The sequence below is a fragment of the Dendrobates tinctorius genome, unplaced genomic scaffold (assembly GCF_039654945.1).
Source record: "Dendrobates tinctorius isolate UK_male_01 unplaced genomic scaffold, ASM3965494v1 ptg000149l, whole genome shotgun sequence".
Taxonomy (NCBI): Eukaryota; Metazoa; Chordata; class Amphibia; order Anura; family Dendrobatidae; genus Dendrobates; species Dendrobates tinctorius.
The window spans coordinates 1443632-1460614 of NW_027361816.1; the positions used below are offsets into that span (position 1 = coordinate 1443632).

At 41.5% G+C, this 16983-nt stretch overlaps 1 protein-coding gene across 3 annotated transcripts in view; it reads left to right on the top strand.

Moving 5' to 3' along the window:
• NEURL1 (neuralized E3 ubiquitin protein ligase 1) overlaps nucleotides 1-14961 on the top strand; it is a 406160-nt gene extending 391199 nt beyond the window's left edge. For 2 of the 3 annotated variants that reach the window (XM_073546577.1, XM_073546578.1), the window contains exons 5-6: nucleotides 1773-1919; nucleotides 4502-14961. In XM_073546577.1, the coding sequence (XP_073402678.1) occupies nucleotides 1773-1919; nucleotides 4502-4743 (389 nt within the window). In that variant the 3' untranslated portion in view covers nucleotides 4744-14961. The remainder of the gene's footprint in view (nucleotides 1-1772; nucleotides 1920-4501) is intronic. The other variant, XM_073546579.1, reaches the window with a different exon arrangement.
• Nucleotides 14962-16983: the final 2022 nt, after the last annotated feature.

Here is a 16983-nt window from a genome sequence, read left to right on the forward strand (position 1 = left end):
AAAACGAAATTTCTCAAGCTTCTCCTATCAGTCGGTGAAAATTGGATAGCACACAGATGGTGTCCAAGTCCAGTCCAATTTTTTTCTCTGACCCATTGGCAGTTTTGATTCGAGAATCGAGTCAATATTAGACAAGTCTTTGTGCTTTTCTTTTGACTACTCTGTCCAAGGAAAAAAATGGACATATGACCTACCCCATAGATTACCAATCTATTTATATAATTGCCTTGTAATGTTTTCATTTCCAGTTCTGTTCAGATGTCAGCGTATCCCAGAATTCCAAGCGGAGGAAGTTCACCTACCGCCATATTGGGACACCCAAGTGTCCCAATATGGAAACTGCTGCTGGTACCAACCTATTGCGCAGAACCACCAACGGAACACCGTCACACCACACACACTCTCGCTATACGCCGTACGCACAACACACACACACACACTCACGCAGCCTCTTGCGCGGTACCACCAGCGGAACATCGTCGCACTGCACGCTACGCGAATTCTGTGCAAGTGCAGTGAATCATTCGGCTGATCACGGCGGCAGATGTGCAACATGTCTACAGGCAGAGGAAGCTGGTCACATTAAAGGGGTTTTCCCATGAAGGAAAGTTCATTTTAAAAATTGTCTGTGTCTGACCATGTACGGAGCATACCACATCTTCTGGGCAGGGGAGGAAACAAAAGACAATACTGACATTACAACAAGGGATCACAGAGGATTCATTTTGTAAGGTAAAATATATATAAAAACAGGTAAAATATTTCACTGACTGTTTTTAAACAATATTTTACCTCACAAAATGTATCCTCTGTAATCTCCTGCTGTAATGTCAGTATTGTCTTTTGATTCCTCCCTTGCCCAGGAGCTGTGGTATATTCTGGAAATGGTCAGACACAGGGGTGAGAGAGACAGAGCACAGGGGGGAGACAGCTCAAACAGGACATCACATGAGGGGAAGGAGAGAGACAGCAGACAAGGGGGATAGCACATGGGTAGACAGGTCAAAGAAGAGAGCACAGACGGGAGAAGTCAACACATGGGGAAACAGAGTGGATAGGTGGGTGAGCACTTGGAGGGGAGAGATTCTCAACTCTGCAAAGCCTGCCCCCATCGTGACATTACCGTCCTCCTGATGTCTAAATGAGCCCTTAAGGCCTCAATCACTGGTCTTAAAGCCCCATACATATTAGTATAAAAGTCAGGCCAAGCCTGGTGGCATCAGCTTAAAATGTAATGTGTATTTGGACTTCCCTACTCTTCCCCAAAAGATGATGCCGGTGGGAGAGAAGGATCAACACTTTTGATCCTTTTCTTCTCCTTGCACTTAAATCATTCCAGGAGAAGTCTTGTATCGCCTTTTTCATAGACAACACAGGAGCGTTTGGTCAAACTGAGCGTTCCTGTTCATGAAGGAGTCACGGGAGATCAGCCAAACAATCGTTTTTTCCAGCAACTGACTAATGTGTATAGGGACCTTAAGTTGCTTCCTGTCATACATTTGAGTCCAGTGATTGGTTGACACGGTCATGTGGGTAGACGGATGTGTCATGGCTGAAGCAAGTAACGAAGACCGGTGGGAAGCACCAGAGTACTGGAGCAGAGGGAGATATATCAGGAGCCCATAGTTTTTTTGCTGTATTTTGTTCCCTTTAGTTGATTTGTTTCCAATCCGATTTTTCATATTCCCATTAGAGCTATCTACGGCATATCTGTAGCCCTATGCTTAAAAATAAAACACATTAAATAGTAATCCTTATGCCTTCCTTTACAGGGTCCACACTAGCTACCGATTTCAGAGACCCCTCAACTCCAAGTTCTCCTACATCAATACCAAATAGCCCATCAGCTCTGTGCAGTGGCATCTCCGACTCTGTGCTCAACATTAGCGAACCAGGACCTCTGTGTCACTCAATCAATGGTGAGTGCTGGTTCTCACAATATATTATTTATATTATTTGTAGGAATGAGGACATGTAGATAGGTGCACAGGATTTCACCCAAAAGAGTGCTCCATAGTCTCCTTCCTTTATAGTACATAGCATAGATTGGCAGGGCAGGGTCTGTCAGATCGGGACCTCAGAGGAGAGGATCAATGGGGTCTGTAGGTGGCCACACGGGCCCAGTGGTGGAGTTTGCTCCTACAGTATAGAGGTCTAAAGGATACTGGGTGCTGAATGGTATATTAGGGTGCTGGAGTCAGAGAGATGCAAATCATGTTCTCTTCTCATGATTTACGATGTTCTGAGGGAGTGAAGAAGTGGTGCAAATGTTTGAAAGTGTAGTTAATGAATTTACCAAAAGTATATAAAAATAGATATAAAAAATTAAAAGTATAGAAAAGAATAGAGTAGAGGCATAGAGTAGAGGCATCGTCTCTGGAGCACCCTGATATGTGCTATCAGAAGGATGTGGAGCGGTAACCACCTTTTTGGAAAACAATTTTTCACTGAAACTTTGGGAGGTGTGAATGAGGTTTCACCATACGAGGAGGTGTCCATGAATATTTGGCCTGGAATATTTCTAGTGAACAAAAATAAATCTTTTTGCTTTGTAAACAAGTCATTTACTGTGACAAGTGCAAAGTTTGAGTAGAAAAGGTAATTTTAACCCCTTAGTGACCAGGCCAAATTTTTAAAATCTGACCAGTGTTACTTTATGTGGTAATAACTCTGGAACACTTCAACAAATACTAGTGATTTTGAGACTGTCTTTTCGTGTATTGAAAACTTCTGTCAGATAGTGCGTTAACCATTCATGTGATTTTCAGGAAGCAATGCAAAATAGCATGAAAGAAATCTAAAAGTGTATTTTTACCACCTAAATGTCGCTAACTTTTGAACAGGCCGCTGTAGCCGGCAGACTCTAAGGGGTACTTCACACTACGCGAGATCGCTAACGAGATTGCTGATGCGTCACCTTATTTTGTGACGCATCAGTGATCTCGCCAGCCATCTCGCTGTGTGTGGGACGCATCAGCGACCGCCCCCCCCCCCCCCCCCGCTGGGTATCGCTGAATGTGCAGGAATGTCCTGGGCCATTTTTTGATCGTTGGTCTCCCGCTGCCACACGCGATGCGTGCTGGCCAGCGGGAGACCAACGATCAGCGCGCTCCCAGCGCTGTAAGCAGACGCTGGGAGCTGGTAACCAGGGTAAACAGCGGGTAACTAAGCGCGCGTGTCCCTTAGTTACCCGCTGTGTACCCTGGATACCAGCGTGCTCGCTCTAGGAGCTGGTATCCAAGGTAAACAGCGGGTAACTAAGCTGTGTCTGACCGTGTAGGAACATGATCTTATCATACCACATCTCCTGGGCATGGAAGGAAGTAAAAGAGTATACATGCCATGCTTAATCCCGTCTTGGCTTCTACCCAGCTCCACACACCTTGGCGAAGCTGGAAGAAAGTGGTGTGAAAAGTTGCAATTCGTCATGTTGCGCAAAGATTTTACAGCTGCGCAAAGTTTTATGCCACAATTCTGGCGTAAACACTTTGATAAATCGGGGTGATCATTTTTTTTCCGAGGCCAGGCCATCTTTATATCAATACCCCCTTGTATATTTCCTCACCTAGTTTCAATACAATGCAATCTACCTCTCTTAGAAATAGTGTAAACACAGATTCGGCATCACTTTACGACTGCTGAGGTATAAACCTCTTGGACAGTCGTCTACTGTGAGAATTAAAGAACAGCGGCACTGATTTAGTCATTTGTCTGTGCGAGGAACTGCAGCTGGCCCTGAACAGGTAAGTAGTTGCCTCTGTTAGAAACTACCTGCCTGTTAGTTTTTAGGCCCATAGTAGAAAAAAAAATAGACCTGGAAAACCCTTTTAACTGAAGCTTTGCAGGGAAAGATTGTGAAGGACCTCCAATGCAATATCAATGCTGCATGCCAGGCTTGGACTGGCCCACAGGAGAACAGAAGAATCCTCTGGTGGGCCCCTGTGCAAGAGTGGGCCATCACCCTCTTATATGAGCAGTACTTGGCACTATATACTTAATTCACTATGTACAGACAAAGGCGGCATCTTATTCATTTAACAATCTACCCAGTTTATTCTTAGAAAAATTTGTGATTGAGGATAATGTCACGTTTGCATGAAACTGAGAAGTGGGGCCCTGGGGTTGGTTACTGGTGGAGCCTTGGCGCCCCAGTCCGACACTGGCTGGACCACTTTCATTCTCATCAGTGTTGGACCACCATCGGGCATAAAATTAGGGCATATCCTAGTCTTTTGATTTAATTTTATTTGATGAGAAAATTCCTTTACTAGATATTTTCCTTTTATTTTCTTCTATTAGAAAATAAATATGAGTATAATGTAAAATTAGGCTATTATGATGTGTTAATTAATGTGTCATAGTTTATATATAACCTTTGTATCCTTGAATAAAATAAGCTGACCTAATTCTACGTATTCTACATTGTTAAATGTTATTCTCTAGAAGCGTTATATCGACTACAATAGTAACCGCCATGTTTCTTTACAAAATTCCCATACAGGAACAGCTCCAAATTCCCCTGTGAGCATGCCCGAGTCACCGATCTCACCATCTGTCTCAGGATCCTGGAGCGACGAGTGTACCATCTGTTATGAGAACCTGGTGGACACAGTCATCTACTCCTGTGGACATATGTGTTTGTGCTACACATGTGGCCTGAAACTCAAGAAGATGAACAATGCCTGTTGTCCGATCTGCAGACGTCTCATCAAAGACATCATCAAGACATATCGCAGCAGTTAGGGCAAAGAAAAAGGCTGGGTTCAATCGAAGACAAACTTTTACAATTTTTTTTTTAAAGATAATCTTGAAGAATTCCGAGGCACTTAAATCTGACAGTGTCTATAACTCTGAAGTCAGCGATTCTGGAAAACAAGATATCAGGGAAGCATAGTCTTGTGATCATCCATCATTCTTTTGAAAACTTTGTATGGAGGTTTTAATAGGGATCACTGGAGCTTTTGGGATTTTTTTAATCATCTGAATTTAGATCTGGCAATCTTATTGGAAAAATATTGGAAATCCTGTTGGAGGCCAATTTTTATCAGCAAGAATATTAAGCAATAGTTGCTCAGAACACCAGACGTGGTCAAACGTTTGTCTGAAGAGATGTTCACCTTTTCATGGTGTGTGGGTGTAGATATTGGAAACTTTTTTTGTTGTTGTTGCAAAGTACCAACTAGAAAGATTTGAGCCATAGTGGGTTTACCAATGTTTTTTTTATGAAATTAGTAACAGGTACATATTTAGATAAAATATGTGATAGCTTTGGTCCAAGATGGTGTGTATTGTGCTGCTCATGTACCTTGTATTAGCCATTTTCATAGACAGTGAAAAATAGATGAGCATTTGGGTAATCACGACTAATCACGTTTTGTGTCCTCAAACCTCCAAGAAACTCATCTTCAGAATTCCCGAAGTGCTGATAATAACTGTTTCCTAATGAGACATAGACAGCTGAGCAGGCAATGAAATAAGAAAAAGAAGTAACAAAAAAAAAATTGACCGGAAGGTGCCCCAGAAAAAATTGCAATGACCAAATCATTTTGTTGTAATGATGATGTTTGTACTTGCTTTATTAGGATGATATATGGGACGTTTAATCACTGTTTTCTTATTTCTAATTTCCAGTGTTGTCGGCCTGAAATGCAATCTAATATTTTCACTTTGAGTATTACAACATGGCAGGATCATGAGACAGTTGTGTATTATGGGCCATATATATATATACACACACATAGATCCATTTTGGGGGAAAATATCAAAATTCAAAAAGTTAAACAATTTTTAAATTAGTATAAGCCGATCACTGCTATATGAATAGTCTAGACAGAGCTCTTTCATTCAGAGTTGGTAGATCCCATGGCTTTACAATGTATGGAGCCAGAGGGTCAACCAAAAATGGTGAGCATGCTGAGATCTTCTTCCCTGGACGTTTGAGTCCAGCACCTTTCATCACAAACATAGCATTTTTTTTTTACTTTTTTTAATAAGTTATATTTGGAAAATTACCAGTATTTACTTTACTAGTGTCTGGCGGCTTTGACAATAAAATAGACAGGGCCATTCTGGTGAGACAAAGAATTTCTGAATTCACAGTAGATCTGAGGCACGAGAGAAAAATTATGTATGAAAAAACTTAACTTTTATTCAATACTTAAAAAAACATAACAAAAATCCAAAAAGAGGTAGATAAAACAACATTTTGGCCAAAAAGGCCTTTATGAGGCCAGAAAAAGACAAGTGAAAAATACAGCTATATGCGCCCCATCTGCTTTATTTGACACAAGTGTCATGTAACTTGGCTTTATAAATTTGGTTTCCATAAAACCAGTGTAATAGGCCATAATCTACCCTGACTCCTGACACCTGTTAACATTCAAGTTATGTGAAAAGATAACTGTCTTATATCGTAAAGTTCTAAACACGTAGACTTTTATTACTTGAAGCAAAAAAATTCAATCAGTAAAAATATTTTACTTCCACAAAGATATAAGGTAAATAATCTACCGCACTTCTCTGTAGTTACACAATAAAAGCAGCTGTGTGTCTGAGTATGATAGAAAAAGATGTGCACACGTTGTAACCAACCAGAGACAGGGTGAGAAAACCAGTGAAGTGATGAGATCAAGTCACAATTGAATTCTAAGGTTTTAGATAAGTGCTTTTAATTTAATGTATAAATACTACTGAGAAGTGTGGTAGTCATCTTTTATCTTTGTGGATGTCTAACATCTACATCAAATGTCACACATCTCAGATATTAGACTTCCGCAAAGATAAAAAGATGGCTAGCAAACTTCTCAGTAGTGTTTACACATTAAATTAAAAGCACTTATCTTAATGGACAACAGTGTCATCTCAGATGTAATGACTGTTATTTGTTACCAGTCACTAAGGGTCCCGTCACACACAGCGATCTCGCTAGCGAGATCGCTGATTTTGTGACGCATCAGCGATCTCACCAGCGAGATCGCTGTGTGTGACGGGGATCAGCGACTGGCCCCTCTGCCGGTTATCGCTGATCGTGCTCGAGCGGCCTGGGCCGTTTTTTGATCGCTGGTCTCCCGCTGCCCAGCACGCTTCGCTGCTTGTGGCAGCAAGAGACCAGCGATCAGCGACGCTGGACGCTGGTTTCTTATGTATACGTCGGGTATCCAGGAGCAGCGCGACTCCTGGATACCCAACGTTTACCTTGGAAACCAGCATACCAGCGTCGCTGGTCCTGATCGCTGGGGCTGTCTAACGATGTCCCAGCGATCCCATCATCTCAGATCGTTGGTGGGATCGCTGGGACATCGCTTAGTGTAACGGGGGCTTTAGAGCAATCATCATGTGATTAACAACACAAATACCTTCCCACTACGGGGAAGTCAGGTTTAAGTTATTAAAAATCTAAAATCTATCTTGTTTACAATGCCTCATAAAATATAGGGGTATATTGTAGCCTGGAGGGGTATAGTTAGGCCTAGGTTATTTTACACCCCCGGATATAGTTTGGCCTAGGACAGTTTATCCCCAGGGTGTACTCTGGCCTGGGCCAAACTATACCTGGGTGTAATCTGGACAGGGGTTAATTTGGCCTGTTACACCGACCCGACATTATTGCCTTGGTAAAGCTTTTCTGTTGGACCAGCTCTTATGACTTTTCATGTGGTTACATTCAAATGCGAGGTTCTGTCTCCTAGTTTTAAAAATTGGTAAAAAGAAAGGAGCCATATATGTTTTAGAAATTAAAAATTATTTTATACACCTTCATTTAGGCATCAAAATGTGTAGACTTTTTTAATGTTCTGATAATTGCCTGCGAATCAAAAGGATATTTGAGGGTGATACGGCAATAAGACTTCATCGCAGTCAGCTGTGAGTCTGGTACGCATAATGGTTTTTTTACTAGACTATTCAAAGATGTTGATTTGTTTTTGTTTTTTTGTTGTAAAAGTATTTTTTTTATTTAAATTGTGGGTTTATTTGTTCTCTAAAGCGGACGTTTTGCCAATAGCCTTGAGCAGAGAGTTACTGAATGCGTTGTATGCCTGTTTTCATCACAGAATGCTTTTAAGCAAAGGCTTTATTTAACCCCAGACATCACTTACTATTATTATCAGAAATTCATTCAGAGACGCAAAATATTAATTCAGTACACAGAGATCCAAATGTTTAGACCAAAGACATGTTGAGATATCGTCTCCTGCCGACCTCAAATTGCCCCTAACGTTCCTTATCTCAATGTCTCGAAAAGATAAAACGGTTCTTGTAGTCATTGGTTTCAACAGACAATCGCCTCCATTGTTTTAATCTTTCACATCTTTACTGCTGAAGATACTTTTAATATAAGAACATATTTTATAAAAGCTGCTGATCTGGTAGAGGGTTCATAAAAAATGCCTGATCGGCATCTTGAACACTCTTTCCCGTAGAATATGCCAGTAACTAATGACATCTCAAGCTAGGTTCATCCTCATATGAAGGATTTTATATCAACTAGACGGGAGTAATGTGGTAAAGAATAATGTGTGTTGGCAGCAACTAGCTAAAGAAATTCTTCTTTTGGGACAGGAGCCTGTATTAACCAACGAGAACTTTCCTCCGAGAAAGTTTTCCTCTTATTACATAAAAGGTAGAATGGCTTCAGGGCAAGGTCTTAAAATGTATTCTTTTATCATTATTGGCTGTTCTTATAGGTGTTGTACTGGCTTGAGGTTCAAGTCTGTTGTGATTCTATGTGACTGCGGACCTGTGAATCCTGACATCATGCACTCTTCACACTTTGAGGATTCTCCGGTGCCAGCGCCGAGAACGATGCAGCCATCTGACCGCAAGTATGCCATACTTCCAGTCACATTCCGACTAGACTTTTTCCGGCCTTGCTCACTACACTTGCATTGAGTGAGACAGTGCCCATTTATTCTACATGTGACTGCATGTATGCAAATCACAAAAATGTACTCTCGGCGCTGTCACTGGAGAATCTTCACAGTACCCAGTGCGCGTGATATAAGGGTACACAGTCAGGATTCTCCAAGAGCAGGCGGATGCTTGACCACAAATATTCACTTTGCATAAATTCAGTCACGTTCCAACTAGACGTGTGCATCCTCGCTCAATGCAAGTGAAATGAGTGAGGCACATCTAGTTGGAATGTGGCCGTAAGTATGCAAATCACATGCTTGAGATCACATGCCCACTGCTCCTTCCCTCCACCCTGGGGAATCCTCATAGTGTGCACTGTGTGGATTAACAAGTCAGAACCCTAAGTCTGGACAACCCCTTTAATTATTATTAGTGCCAGAATTGCGCCCCCCAATGTTAATGCCAGCAGAACACCCCCTAATTAACACTTTGGCATCAGAAAAATTTATGGTGCTGAACTCTGGCTGTAACAAACCAACACCATAAATGTATAGAATAGTGATGACATTAACGCAAAACCTGTGATTGACAATCAGATTTGACATCATTCATATTTAACATCTTAGTAATCAGTTCACCCATCACCCAACATAAAAAATATAAAATAAAAATGGCATAATTGTGTTATTTTGGATTATTACTTTAAAAAAAGAATAAAAGTTAAATGTTAAGATTAGTGATGAGCACAAGTGCTCGCTACTTGAGTTTGTCTAGGGTGCTCGGGTATGCACCGAGTATCGCGGGTGTTCGAGTATGAGTCCCCGGGGGCCGCATGTTTCACGACACAATGCGAGATTGCCTGTGTTTGTCACAAGAAGTAGTGGTATGGCTGTATTGATTAAAAAAAATGACAACGCTAATACTGTCATTGACATGTCAGATTGGTGATGATAACTAATGATACACAGAATTTGCTCACCACATAAATCAGCTCACACCGCGGATTATCTGTCCATAATGTGACGGTAGCTGATGAACATTGCAACTGATAGAGGCAAAGATGCTGATTATAATGTGGCTAAACAGAAAAATAAAGACGTGAGTCCCATCTGCCCTTTATTATGTTTATTTTTCTTTTCTAAATTTTTTATTATTTTTGTCTCTTACATCACTTTTTATGTTATCATTTATCCAATAACTTCTGGGTTGTTTTTTCTTTTTCTTTTTTGAATATTCAGATGCATTTTTATTATTTGCACAGTCCGCAGATCTATCCTTATGAGCAGTGTGGTCATGAAGATTTTTTTTCCTATTTTTTGCCCACTAATGTTACCTTCTCACAAATGGAGTATTGTTCTTATAGCTATTGCTCATTAACATGAATACCGTATGGGTTCACGCTTTGTAACACAGCCATATTTCTTGCTGATCGTTGCAAGTGCTGCTTTTAGGTCTGGTGCACACAGAACCTGTGAGGAGCTGCTCCGTATTATGGAGCCGTAGCCACTTTATGGTCATTGCCAGCGGAGGATGGCTCTGTAATATGCTGGATTCATATGCAGGGTCCATAGAAGTGAATAAGAACTGTTCTCTACACTAGGTCCATACAAGACGTAGCTTCTTCACGGCCATAACATGTTCATGCGCATTGTGGTTCTCCTGATGAAGAAGTTGGTTCAACTTCAAAACGCGTTGAGAATAAACCGCATGGTCTAATCCCTCATCTGTCTTTCTGATTTCTTGAATTTAGCTCACAAATGTTCGGGTGCATGAGGCTTTTTTGATATCAAGAGAGAGAGAACCACTTTGTTATAGACTGGCTGTTAGTTATGAAATGACAGAACGTTCCAAGCATGTAGAGGTTGGCGTCTGACTAGTGATTCAGTCGGTATTACGTCAGTCTCTGACTTGTTACTGGTCCTGACGCAGTTCACTTAATTTATTGAATTATTATTACTGTTCTAATCAAATTCATCTCATTGTACTCACGCTTACGTGTGTGTGCGAGGAAACGCTCGTGGCTACGTGAATATTCATGATAGGAGAACATGACATCTCTGACGCATGAGTCGCTTCAGTTTTCTTTGTCATGTTAAGAACCACATGAAAAGACACAAGATAACACAGAATATGCTCACAGGACAGCATGCCCTATTTACCTATGCTCGGGTGCTAATCGAGTGACTTTGGCGTGCTCGAAAAACATGGTTAAGTCCCCGCGGCTCATATCTCTCGGCTCTTCGACAGCCACAACACATGCAGGGTTTGCCTAAAAAACAGGATAACATCTTACCCGAGCACGTTCACTCATCACTAGTGTTGAAAAAAAAAGATAAATTTCTAACACGATCAGTTGCTTAGCCCCCCAAAGAAGAAGATGTCTTTTCCACATTTCCACCACAAATTGAAGAAACTTTGGTCTACCCAAAGCTTCCGTTATTCAATCGGCGTCTGTACTGGTGAAGCATTTTCCTTTGCTACATCTGTACTTGAAAGAAAAAATAATTTATAAATACAAGACCACTGCAGCCAATCACTCATCCTGGCCTTAGCAGCCTTGTGCCAGTGATCGGCTGCAGTGGTCATGCTCCAGAGAAATAAACAAAGACCTGCAGGGTGCATTAAAAGAGATCTGGATACACATGATGAGAGCATTATACTGCCTCTGTACAAATCTCTGGTTAGACCACACATGGAGAACTGTGCACGGTTTTGGGCACTGCTGCACAGGAAGGATATAATGGAACTAGAGCGGGTACAAAGGAGGGCAACAAAATTAATAAAGGGGATGGGGGAACTACAATACCCAGAGAGATTAGCAAAATTAGGATTATTTAGTCTAGAAAAAAGACGACTGAGGGGCAATCTAATAACCATGTATAAGTATATAAGGGGACAATACAAATATCTCTCCGAGGATCTGTTTATACCAAGGAAGGTGACGGTCACAAGGGGGCATTCTCTGCGTCTGGAGGAGAAAAGGTTTCTCCACCAACATAGAAGAGGATTCTTTACAGTTAGGGCAGTGAGAATCTGGAATTCCCTGCCTGAGGAGGTGGTGATGGCGAACTCACCCGAGGGGTTCAAGAGAGGCCTGGATGTCTTCCTGGAGCGTAACAATGTTGTATCTTACAGTTAGTGTTAGGTTCTTTAGAAGGACGTAGATCTGGGGATTTATTCTGACAGAATTTTATAGGCTGAACTGGATGGACTGAATGTCTTTTTTCGGCCTTACTAACTATGTTGCTATGTTACTATGATCACTTGAACTCTAAAGTATTAAACAGAGTATTATTGATTATTTTATTATTTTATAAGATTGCCAATGATTAGCCATTTTTTTTAAAAATCACAGACAAACCGTTTAAGGTGTATGTTCACCTTTACGTATAGATATAGATCGACATAGAATATTCACAACCTGCACACATACATCATGTTAATTCTCTTATATTTGGTTACTGTCGGTATTATGAATGGAAGCTGCATTCACAATGCTGCAGGCTTCAGAGCTGAAATCTCTCGGTATTCATTATCTGCATACATGTTGCTTTCCTGAGTTGCTTTCTATGAGCTCTTATCTATGTACCATACAGTGCACATGTGAAATATAAGTTCTCCCAGATTAGAGACTGTCAGGGTAGGATCTGTCTACAATAATGCTGTTTCTAAAAGCAAAAATAAATGATATATATACTGCTCAAAAAATAAAGTGAACACTTAAACAAGGATGTGATATTTTAGTGTTCCCTTTATTTTTTTGAGCAGTTTATATATTATAATTCTGCAATAATTTCATGCAAATAAAACCATATACTTAAAGGTTCCTAGTCTCATAACTGTAATATCTATATGGATATATGTAAAAAGGTGCTTAATGATGAGTAAGTATGTGCATTGTATGGCAGTAGCCACGGAGCCTTATGTGGCGCTGCTGTATTCCGTCCCGTATAAGGCTTAGGCTAGGTTCACTTTGCGTATGGAGGAGCTGCGGAGGGTTGCAGACTTCCTCTGTGAAGCTCCTCCCACTGCCGCACCTCCTCCGGTCAGCTTCGCCTATGTCTGCATACTACTGCATACAGCCTGCGTACCCTATCTTTAACATTGGGTACGCAGGTCGTGAGGATGTATGCAGATGCCTCTGCATGCGTCATTTTGACGATGCGGCGTCTGCATCAAATTCCAACAAGATGCATTCGCCGTGGGTCGCCGCATCATCAACACGACGCATGCGGAGGCATCCGCATTCATCCGTATGACCTGCATACCTAGTGTTAAAGATAGGGTACGCAGGCCGCAGAAGTATGCGGAAGTAGGCCAAGCTTGACAGAGGAGGTGCGGCAGTGGGCGGAGCTTCATGGAGGAAGTCTGCATCCCTCTGCAGCTCCTCCATACGCAAATGTGAATCCAGCCTTAGTTGCAGCCAATGCCAAGGCAGTGTTTTTGCTGATTTTAATGATTTCGCCTAAAGATAGGTCATCAAGTTTTAGGACCTGGAAACCACCTTAAGGGAAGGGTCAGACGGTGGTATAACTCTGACGAGAATCGCAACGCAATGCTTGGACTGGCCGGCAGCTCTCCTGACCAGAGCATGACAGCATGTATTTCTTCTATGCAGCTCACAGTCGGATCAGGATAGTCGCCGGCCAGTCCCAGCATTGTGTTGCGATCCTCGTCAGAGTTGCATGGTCATCTGACCCCTTCCTAAGACTGGCCCTACACAGTATCTTTGGCCGCGACACGTCATGCAAAAAAAGATTTACTGCAGCTACATTACAACGTAATGTAAGTGAATGTGACTGCAATACGAGTCTGAAAAATTCACTTACATTGTGGAGCAATTTTGCAGCAGTGGAACCTCCAACCCAAGCATTTTTGCGGAGTTTTTTCACCCATGGAAAGTAATGAGTATGTGGAAAAGCTCAGCAAAAAATACAGATATAATGTTTTTCTGCGTTTTTGGTGCAAAAACCTTAAGGAAGTTGCATCACGATTTTTTAGGGGGCACTAAACTTTATCAGCATGCACAAGAGGCAACAACAAAAACCCAGTAAACCTGCTTTTTATAAGCAGCTTCTTTACTGCCAAAAGTGCAGGTTTTGCCTACAGAAAAAAACGCAACCAAAACGCAACATGTGAACACAGCCTTAAAGTCTTTAATACATGCAGAAATAGGATAAATTAATAAGTCAATGTATTCACAGATTGCTGCTGCTGCCGATGAGCGGGAAACTATGAAATTGACAGGGAAGAGAGTTGGCATCCAAAAGATGATGTACACAAAGAAGCGGAAAACAGAAATAAAAACAGATCCAAGTACAAAATATTTTATTTTCTGTTATCAGGAATTCAGCGTTTTTTTAATGCCCTCATTAACCCTTTGTTGTTACCAATCGCTTCCATACCTGCCCCAGTTTCGTTGTCAGCCACGTGCCGTTCTCACATCTGGGTCCACTTGGACTCCAGCATTTCATTAATTCAAAGCAGAGTAATCACACACAGGAAAAAAAAAATGGAATAGAAAAAAAATGTGCTCAATGAAAACAAAGGCTTTATGGCTCCTGCCAGAGGTTTATTTTCACAGGGTGATGTACTGAAGTGTACATTATACCAACATGTGACTTTGTAGTGGACCTTTAGTATAGAGAGGCATTAATGAGACTCAGCACGGTCTGGTCACTGTCCTAATCCCTGCGGCGGATGTAACGGGGGAGGATAGAACGAATCTATGTGATGGGATGTCGTACAGGACAAATTGGAGGATGCTTTGATTTAAGGATAACACATCCAATCATTTCATGTAAATACGTCTCGATATTGTTTCTAACCGTGGACCAAGCTTTAGTCGCTATCCGGTGTTCAGATTTCTCTTACTGTGTGGACTGGACATTCTGTTCTGTGATGTAATTAAAGCGTACAGATTATAGCCATAATCCCAGATAATCCCCCCCGACCCTTCTTTCTGTTCCTGTTGAATAAATGTATATGAATGTCTTTTTACTTTGATTCATCTATTTATTACTATTTTTGTGGATTTTGTTCAAGAATTATAATTCATTGTACGGTTCTAGATGAAAATGTGATTGTGAATAAAAATGATTTCAATAATTTGAGTTTCTACAGCTTTGTTTTCTATTATAAAGGCCCTGCATGGAGTCATTGGTTATTGTGAGTGCATACCGTAGTTCAGCGGACCCCAACCACGAGTCTCTTGCGGACCCCCGACTTGTGATCATGGCTGTCTGCTCAGGTGTAAGCCACTCTCCACTGTATCAGCATCCAGAGGGGTGCCACCACTTGTTGAGGAAGCTACTCAGGGGCGTTATTACTTTATAACTCTAGACATAAATCCTTTATAATGGGCATTCATGCCATTATTGCTTTATCAAGGCATTACTAAGTCCTTTATAAGGATCTACTGTGACCATTATTACACTTAAAGAGAAAAAGCACAAAAATTGAGCTTGACTTGATTTGGTACACATGCAGAACATAAACGCATGTTCACATTGGCCACAAAACATAAAACAAACAAGAGAAAAAGTGAACAAAAACCCTGCTGTAACAAAGTAAATAAAAAGCAAAAAGTGCATTTAAATAAATGTTTTTAGCAATGCATTTTTTGATCAAAAAATAGCATAAAAGCCGTCCCACCACGACAAGGTAACTCTGATCGGAACAGTCCTACGCTCTCTAATATTAAAACCTTTCCATGTTGCAATGTTGACGTCAGTGTGTGAATAAGGGCAGACAAAAGGACTGGGCCCAACCAGTGAAACACCAGTCTGGTGAAGCCTTAGGCCGCTTTCACACTTCAGGCTTTCGGTATCCGGCATGGGGCGGCGAAAAACCGGACTACCGGATCCGGCCGCATACGCAGACACCGGATCCTTCTTTCTGACGGATATATTCCTGGCAGAGAAGGTTTCCGGGCATGCGCAGTGCAAAAAACCAGTCCGGCATTGGGAAAAAACGTTGCATGCAACGTTTTTTCCAGACGCCGGACCGGCTATTTTCTCCGGATCCGGGAAAAACCAGACGCGCCGCATTGCCATCCGGCACAATGTGGCAGCAATGATACAGCACGGGGAAAAAGCCGGATCTGGTCGTAACAGGCGCCACACCATGCCGGATACCGAAAGCCTGAAGTGTGAAAGCGGCCTTATATACAATTTCCAGCTCAGGACATGGAGGCCACACCCCGGCTTGCACAAAATGCAACAATACAAAGAAAAAATACAAAAATTGAGCTTGACTTGATTTGACTTGTAGTGGGATGGCTTTTATGCTATTTTTTGATTTAAAAAAAGTATTAATAAAAACTCTGTGCTATTTAAATGCACTTTTTGCTTTTTATTTACTTAGTTGCAGCAGGGTTTTTTGCTCACTTTTTCGCTTGTAGGTTTTACATTATTACACTTAGTTACACGTTAACATAAAATGTGTAGTCTCCTTTCAAAAACTCCTGGTCCATGGGTTCAGTTTGTTATAAAAAAATAATGTGCCTTACTAACAGTCCCCAGATCCAGCGCTGAGCTTCTGCTGCTGCTCCCGGTATCTGGTTTTGGCTGCTGTACTTACATCATGTTGACAGTAAAGGGCTGTTTGACAGCTCATTAGCGACCATTTAGCGATGCACCAGCGATCCTGACCAGGTCGGATCGTTGTTGGGATCGCTGATGCATTGCTAAATATAACGGGACCCCAACTCTGCTTTGCGTAGACAGAACGCCCCGCTCAGACCTGCTGAGCTCACTGGTTGGCTGCCATTGGCAGCGGCAGAAACTCAGTGCTGGACTGAGGGACAGTGAGTAAAGTGTGGGGTTTTTTTACATAGCAAATAGTGATCAGTGAATAGTGAAACATTCGAATTCGGGAAAAGGACATGAATAATTTCTAATATCCATGTAATCATACCGAATAACTAATCCAATGCAAGTCAATGGGAAAGCAGAATATTTTTCTGCTGGACCCAACAAACAGGTCTGGGCGCCTGAGAAAGAAAAGCTGAAATGGCTGGGAAAGCGCTAAAACTAAATGGAAACGGCATGAAGAAGATGTCTGCATACCTTTCTGACTCTTTTATGGATTTATAAGAAGAGCTACCAAACCAAACCTAAATTTTTTTTA